Source organism: Pteropus alecto, unplaced genomic scaffold (genome assembly GCF_000325575.1).
Source record: "Pteropus alecto unplaced genomic scaffold, ASM32557v1 scaffold251, whole genome shotgun sequence".
NCBI lineage: Eukaryota > Metazoa > Chordata > Mammalia > Chiroptera > Pteropodidae > Pteropus > Pteropus alecto.
Window position 1 is genome coordinate 428,417 of NW_006431048.1, and position 8,692 is coordinate 437,108.

The window sequence follows — 8,692 nt, forward strand, 5'->3', positions numbered from 1 at the left end:
TGAAAATTATATAATTGTATTAACCAATGTTACCCCAATAAACTTAATTAAAAAAATTAAAATAAAATAAAAAATATGTAGCATAGAAAAATGTTTTTGTTTTAAAAAATGTATAAAGGCATATGAAAAGAATGAAACAGCATACATCAAAAATTAAGACTGTGTGATAAGGTTATGGATATTTTCCTTTTTGTAGTGCCAGCATATATTCAAGCAGAATCTGGATAACCATCCACCAGGGATCTGTACTGGGTGAAAAGTTGGTTCATATTTGTCTTAGGAGTCCAAGATTCTATTCTTGACCTAGAAGAATGCTCCGAAAACTATAAAGTGCTTAGTAAAATAAAAATATTATGTCCAAACATTCAAGTGAAAATATGAATATAGAATTAGAAAATCAGAGAATGTTAATAACACTAAATGGAAGATATTGTGCCAAATGCTTTATATACAGTATTTTAATTAGTACTCACAATCTTGTAAATTGGGTATTACTACTATCCCTGCTTCTTTTTTTCTCTCAGATGAGAAAAACAGACCCAAAGAGGTTATGACTTGCTTGAGGTCACATAGCCAGCTGTTGAACCCAAGGCTGTCATACTTTAAAGCCATGTTCTTAATTAACTGGGAAGGAATCCTAAGGAATGTTAATTCAGCTCCTTTATTTTATAAAAGAGGCAACTTTCCCATCATACAATGACATATGAATACTACATATACTCTTATGTTCCTCAGTATCTTTTGAGGTTTGAAACTCAATTTACTTAAAGGCAGAACATGATCAATTGCTTCACTAGCCCTTAAGCAATTAACAGGACCAGAGAGTTGCCATATTAAGTAAACCACACTCTAAGTTCTAGTCCAGGTATCACTACAACATAGCATAGAGCTATTTCATTAGTGACTTATTTGTATCAATTCAGCCTCTGGCCATGATCCCAGCCTATCCTAAAATGTAAGTAGGTACCTACAGGTTAATTATGACAAACAGTTGAGATCTTCCAAGCCAGGGTAACCAAATGTGATCTAAAATCTAAACAACTTATTTTCTCAAAAGAGAACTACTAAAGAACAATAAGGATTTAAAATATTAAGACTGAAGGCTTGTCCAATTCTTGCCTTTAAGAAAGTTAAAAATAAAAAACAAAACCTTGAATGAGATGATATGGCTACTATACTCATTCTGAGTTGATAAAGGGTTACTTCCATGCACCTGATTTTGGAGATTTCATTGAATGAGATCAGTATCTGTTTTTTCCTTACAAAAATAACCAAATGTGACCAAATGTGATCTAAAATCTAACCAAATGTGATCTAAAATCTAACCAAATGTGATTCAGAGTTCCCAGAATGATACAACATAAGAAATTTATATTACAATATTTGTTTATTCTATATCCTTTAAGAAAAATAAATACTGTGTGAGGCTATGAGGAACAGAAAAAGAAACACGCCTGAAGATTTTTGACCAAGGATATATATTTTTTTAATAAATTATATATACTTTTTTCCATTTACCAAAGTTCATCAAAGAATGCCCAAAATTATTAAACCATCTTCATTCTTCAGGAGTTATTCATTCACAGAGCAGACCACCTATAGAAAAAGATTTTAGAAAGTCAGATTTCAAACATCACGGAGTTAAGGAAGACCACTAGAAATTAGTGTCTCAGCCAAGTTCTATTAACTAACTGCCACAATTATTCTAAACTAAATGAAATAAAAGATCCACATTTTAAAATTCTAGTTTTGTCTAAAAACATCACTGAAACTGTTCAATCCATTACATTGTTTAATCTTCAGAAGTCTTTGTTGAAGTAAAAACGATTTACTTATTTTCTCAAATATATCTTCCCAAAAAGGCTAAGGCAGTTTATTTTACAGATATTCAAAAGAGATATGCAAATCTTTACTTGCTGATTCAAATGTGTTTGGCAAAAATGCATTAAGTGAAAGGCAGAAAGTCAGCTCTGTATACAAAACACTTACTGTGGAAAGTTACTTAATCCTACGGGCAAAATAAGGGTAACTCTTTTGAAATCCATTTGGAAAGATCAAAAAGGGAAAGTAGCAGAGGACAGGGTTGCCGGTCTAGTTTGTCAGTACCAGTCTTCTCTCCAGGCAGCTCCCACCCACCTCCACCCACACCCGCAGTACTTATTCCAGAAGACAGAGAATAATGCTAAAAAGGTAACTAAGTAATATGAACTAGCCAACTCTTCAAGTCTAATGCAAGTGCTTCCCTCATCTAGCTATTCCCTATATTTGGTTTAAAAAGAGAAGCCTCCTCAACAATAAAACATCTAAACTCTCTTTTCTAAAAGGCTCAAAGGAAGAATACAGTTAAGGAAAGGTTTGAGCAGCAAAGATAACCAAAAATAAAGTTCAGTTGAACTTAATAAATACTAAGTATCACCACCACTCAGTGCTAGTTCTCTAATTTTTTTTCAATTTTAGCCCCCAAACTGAGTTCTCAAGGTTCCTTCTGAATCCTAAGGGCAAGAAGATACTACTTGCCATTTCCTCTTTACATTTCTGATCAGGTTCTAGGTTCTTCTAGTTTCTCTTTCAGTAAAAGCAGTCATAAGACAGAAGAAAGTGTTTGGAATCATCACCATCATACGCAAATTTTCCTTAGGAGTAGTTTTCAAGTTTCTGCCTTTGCCACTGTTAAATCTTTAGGTAGTTTATATTTAGCATTATCTCTTCTAACTTCTTCAGCTTAAGCCAGTGGTTCTCAAGAGTACACGTTGAAAATTACCCAGGAGATTGAGTCAACAGGCTTGTGAATTTGAGAAAACACCCCTCAGGTGATTGTTAAAGATATACCTCTGGCTGAATGTAGCCTACTTTATATTAAGTCCCAATCTACTGGTTTTAAGGTACAATTAAGACATATCTCATTTAGGAAATAACATTAACATCTACAAAGGTTTTTGAATTATAGAACTTCCATAATCATTACTGAAGACCTAAGTTTGCAAAATATTTTTCCTTTGAAGCTAATCTCAGAAAAATGTTGTCTAATAGTATAAGAGATATCTATTTAGTTAAGTTTATCTTAGTGCAGACAGTAGTGTTGTATTTTACCCTATAGCCAATGACCTGGTTACTGAGTTATATACTGATGCATTTTAATAATATCTTTCCAATTAGCATTCATAATAAAGTTTTAGGATTAAAGACCAAGACTATGTGCAATCCTAAAAATGAGCATGTTGGCGATAAAACCTCATTAAGTACAAGCAAAGAGTGGAGTGTAAAGTGCTTGTGATTTGGGGGAACATAGAATATCTAGACTCTAGTTTTAATTCCACCATCTATCCACTCTTGAGCAAGTCTGTTTTGACTTCATTGTTTCTCCATTTTCCCATGGGGGTTGGGGAAATAGGATACTTGGGACCAATGGAGATCCAAACACCTGTTCTTCTTCCAATTATTCATTATTACACTGAAAATGAAAAGATGACTTTTTTAATGGAAGATCCTTAGAAAGGCCCTATGTGGATTCATAATGTTCTTCTGATAACCAGAATTCAAATATACATTATTAGGTCATATATTCAACAGACCTCAATTGAATGGCTGCTATCCACAACTCCCAAGTATGAGATATTCCTTTCTAGTTTCTATTGGACAGTTTATAAAGCCTACTCATATATATATCATTTAATCATCACAATGACTCTGTGAAGTAGTTTGGTTATGTATTATCATCTCTCCTTTACAGGTAAGGAAACTTAAGGTTCAGAAAGTTTAAGGATTGGCCCAACACCACACAATCAGTTAAACATCAGGTCTTCGAAGTCCAAAGATCTTGTATTTTCTTTTATATACAAATGAAGTCCATAGGAATCACTCTCACTCTCTGTTTGAACAAAATAAGAAAACTATATCTTCTGGTCCTTATGAATGTATGCTACTTATAACAACTATACTACCTCTGTGGTCCACATGAAGTCCAAGAGAAGCTTTTGATGCTCCTAAAATTATCATTTTAAAAATCACCTTTTTTATCACAGCTTCCACAACTTGACTTATACAACTGACAAGGAAGAGAGTTAGATTATGAAGAAGTGTGGAGGAGCGACTGTCCTATGAAGTGACTCTTATCTGTCATGCAAGCGGGACCTGGCTAGAACAGAGGTTGCTTTCTGTAACTCCCCCTTACAGACTGTCTGCTGGTAACTGATGTTCTAACATAAATTAGCATCCCTCCGTTTCCTCCTGCTGGTTCCTTAAACAGGCCTGCTGTCCCAACCTGGTCAAGCATATAAAGTAGTTTCATATAATAGACACTTACTGGTACCTGTGACTATTCTTCTCCCTTTACCGTACATAGTTCTCTTGTTGCCTGCCAAGCAGTATGGGGATCCATTTCATCTTAAAACCAGAAGACAGGCCTCATATGTACGTTTCCCTTAACAAACTTCATTAATTACCAGACTGGAGTAGCCAGTCTCTTTCTTCAGACTTTCCCTGCCTTCCGCTTGGGGGGGGTAGATTTTTAGCCTCAGGGCTTTCCCCTGGGTCTACGTTTACTAATAAGAAAACAATGTACAAATGTTGAAATTCCATGCCTTTGAAAATGATCAACTGGTGTATTTATACTTTTTAAGAACATCCCCTCATCCAAATTTACTTATTTTACAAAATGATTCACCATGGGATTTCTTTAAATAACCAACTAATCTAAAAACCACTTAAGTATATTCTGTATACATTGAGTAGATGCCATGCCATATATATATGGCATATATATATATAGATATTATGGTTCTCTTTTTATAAATGAAAACAGTAAAACTCAGAGAGGATTATGTCTGATGAACATTAAATGGAGGTGAAGTAAAACACATGGTAAGCTAGGCATCAGAAGAACCAAATTAAGCCTAAGGACTTTCAGCCTAGACTGTTTTCCACTACACAGTGATACTTCTTATTGGCTCAGGACAAGTTCCTTACCCCTCCTTTTTTATGGCTCAGCGAGGAACAATGGCCATATGTTAAATTCCAAAGAGGCAGCGAAGAGGTGAAAGAAAAATAAGCCAGGCTCTCCATTGCTGTTATATTGGTATATCGCTTTGGCTACATCTCTCAGCTATTATTAAATTAAAGGTGGTGGTGTGGTATATATGAGAGAGCCAGCACAAAGCAGACGGAGTCTGCCTGGAGACAGAGGTTCCAGTTCTGATCCTGCTACCCCTCTTCAGGAGTCATTTCATACCTATAGGACTTAGTTTCCTCATTTATTTATTCACTTAATTAACAATTCTCTATTGAGTACCTATTATGTACTATTTTAGGTCCTGGAGATACGACAGTGAGGGAAACAGAAAATTCCTACTCTCTCAGAGCTTACATTTTAGTTGGAATAAAGCAATGTAGATGATAAGTAAAACTAAAAATTCAGTCCCTGTTTTACTGGCCACATTTCAAGGGCTCAACAGCCACATATGACTACTACACTGGAAACTGCAGGTATAGAACATTTTCCTTATCACAGAAAGTTCTGTTGGACAATGCTGGGATAGAGTGATGGGATGGGATGCTATTTTAGTTAGAATGTTGAGAGAAAGCCACTCTAATAAGAGTGCTGTGAAAAGAGACCTGAGTGAAGTGTGGGAGTGAGTCAAGTTGCTATCTGAAGGAAGAGCCTCCAAACAAATGAAAATCATTTATTTATGGTACTGTTGTATACACATCACTTAAGGTCCCTTTCAGCATTAAAATTTAGATGTAAAGTTCTTTAAAAAAATGGTCTGAGGTTTTAATTTTATTAAAGTACAGTATAAGAGAAATACAATTTCATTTTGTTTTGCAGAAGGCAATGCTTCCATGTGCTGCTTACTGTTTTAAAATAACTTACTAAAGATCCACAACATTTGAAACAAATGAATATTTTCTTAGTTCCTTTAAGTTAGACAACTGAATATTTTGAACTTCCTAACCCATGATTCTGACTCTAACAGAACAAAGTGCTTTTATCAAGTCCTTTCTTGAAAACTAATTCCCACTTCCCCAAATCCACTGAATGCCTCTCAATTTATTAGCACCATTTAATCCCTACATTAGAAACTAAAGTTATTTTTTAGTGATACTTCAGCATATTAGATTAACTGGGAGAACTACCTTTCAGATAGAATGTTGCTAAGTTTGCAAAGCAGTACTGAAATTTGAAGTGATAAATCAGGTCAATCAGAAAGGACCGTGCTCACCATTTCATATCTTAAATCCCAGGGCTCTCATGCACTCCTTGTGGGCCTCAATTAGGTGTCCACAGTGCTCTTCTCCTTTCTCAATGATGCTACGAAACAAAATGTACTTGTTATCTAACAAAACAATCATTAAGCACGTCAGTAGTAAATAAGCATGCATAATACTGATGCAGAGTGAGACAGAACACAGGTCTGATGGAATGTAGCTAGAGTTAAAAAAAAATTCTATTATACCAAATGGCTTTGTTTTTATTGGTTCTTGTGGTATTTCCACGCCCATGAAGATGGTCCACAGATAACTTGTATTTTGGGGGAATCTGATTAGCAATAATGAGTATGCATATCAAATAGTGCCTCTGGTCCATATCCAAGGAATATTGCTCTATAATTAAATAAACTGACTAAAAAATATTTACATTAAATAAAGGATATAGAGAAGAGCTTAATTTTTTGCCTGCTATCACAGAGGAATTACATTTTTGATTCTGCCCAATATGCAAATACACCTCAATAAATCTACTTCTAAGACACCCCACAACATAAACAGCAAAAAAGATCTGTCAGCCAAGAACAGCCTGATGAGACCTCCCTCAAAATGATTAAATTTTTCACTTGTAAAATTCTCAAAGTAAAGAATAGGGCACACAGCTTATTTCAAGGGCCTGAATATGTAATTTTAGAAAAGAATCAAGTTACACCAAATTCAATTGTTAAGAAAAAACTGACCCCTGACTATAGATATCTGGAGAAGCCATAGTGGTCTGATACAATTGATAGAAAAGGTATTTAAAGAAAGGTAAATTCTCCTTCCATCTAAATTCTATGCATCCTTCAATAGCTCAAGGGCTGCCTGTAAATGAGTGACTGCCTAGGATGGTGAGTTCCTTATGAAGATATTAGCTAGCATTCCCAGATCATTTACTGGATGCTTTAAATACTGTACTAGGCACTTGATGTGGCTTCTATCATTAACCCTTAACAGTAATCTTAGAGGCAGATATTTTTATTAGGCCCATTTACAGACATATGAGACAGCTATGTTAAATAATTTGCTCAAGGTCAAAAAGGTGAACCGGGATTCAAACCTTGATTCTGGATCCCAGATTCTGAATCATGACACAATACTATTTGAAGGTTTAATAAGCACTTACTATTACATAGTACTAACTATGGAAGCAATTTTCATATCTCATTTGTAGTTTTTCAGTTCTCTTTCCACATTATTATTTGCAAAGTACTAAGCATTAATAAAAAGCACTGAGCTCCAACAACTCTTCAATTATGATTTCTTTATGTGAGGACAAAAGGGGACTAGGAGGTGTATAAATTATCTGAGAATTCCTTCTCATCAAGATTTGTTCCAGAACAAGCTGTATATGATGAAAACAAACAAGAGCTTTTGTGGATTGATGGTAATCTGGATGTACTAATTCTGAACACTGTGTCACCTAACGTTATAGGCTACTGAATTTTAAATCATCTACCTAAAATGGAGGGGAGAGGTAGGAAGAACTCTTTAATACTGTTAAGAAACGTACCACGTGTCCTACTATGTCTAAATTTAGAGAGAAATTACCAGAAAACGATTATACTTTGGTCTTGTCAAATCTTCTATTGTAGTGGAATAGCAATCACTGGTATATGTCTCTATTAACTCTAAGCTCTTTTCAATCAAGTAACACATTTACCTATTTCTACATCTCCCGGCCTAAGGCAGTGCTTGATATAACACATGCTCAAAAACCCTTCGTAGGAAGAAATGGAGTGTGTGAAGCTAGCCCGGGTCAATCTAATCTTTCTCCTATTCCTTCATTCGTTTCCCGGGCCGAGCTGCGGGCTGTCAACAAGGCAGCCAATCGCGAAGCCTATTAGGCCCTAATAACCCTAAAAAAGAGCTGCTCGGCAAAGCGAAGGCAAGACAAGCTCAAGGCGGGGCAGACAGCAGAGTCACAGGAAAAATGCGCAGGCCTGCCGGCCGCCCCCTCCCACGCCTGCGCACTGACCACGCATCGCGTGCTTTCTTGGTCTCCGGGCAGGCGCAGCACGGCTTCAGCGGCTTCTTCTCCTGCGTCTCAGGCGGGGACGGGCTGGCGGCCGCCAAACCCGGCATCTTTCAGGCCGAAAGCAGCAACTAGCACTGGAACCCTCAATTCTCCCAGCCTCCGCATGCGCCAATTGGCCCGCAGGCACTTCCGGGAGCCGCTCTCGAAAGGACAGGAAGTTCTGCCTCTCTCAGGCGGATGGGCGTGAGGGAGTAGGAGGGGGGAAAGGATAAAAAGAGCGCGTGCGCAGAAAGGCTAAATGACGGCTAAAGCAGAGCACCTCTTCTGCGCAGGTGCAGGTAGGCGGGCTAAAAGGGCGCGGAGAGCTTATTAATCAACTTGGGGGCGGACTCACAAAGGTTAAGAATGTGGTCACTCAGACTTCATTCAAGCTCTCCACCTACTGCTAATGTGGAAAAAGTGAAGCTCTGG

The 8,692-nt window shown here is 36.7% G+C and overlaps 1 protein-coding gene across 1 annotated transcript; it reads right to left on the reverse strand.

Annotated features, from left to right (window-relative positions):
• Positions 1 to 1,461: 1,461 nt before the first annotated feature.
• Positions 1,462 to 8,437, reverse strand: LOC102882187 (cytochrome c oxidase copper chaperone). The gene is made up of 3 exons (XM_006905539.3): positions 8,222 to 8,437; positions 6,219 to 6,307; positions 1,462 to 1,596 (listed from the first exon to the last, which is right to left on the reverse strand). Exons 1-2 carry the CDS (start codon positions 8,326 to 8,328, stop codon positions 6,223 to 6,225), a joined length of 192 nt encoding a protein of 63 aa, XP_006905601.1. The 5' UTR covers positions 8,329 to 8,437; the 3' UTR covers positions 1,462 to 1,596; positions 6,219 to 6,222.
• Positions 8,438 to 8,692: the final 255 nt, after the last annotated feature.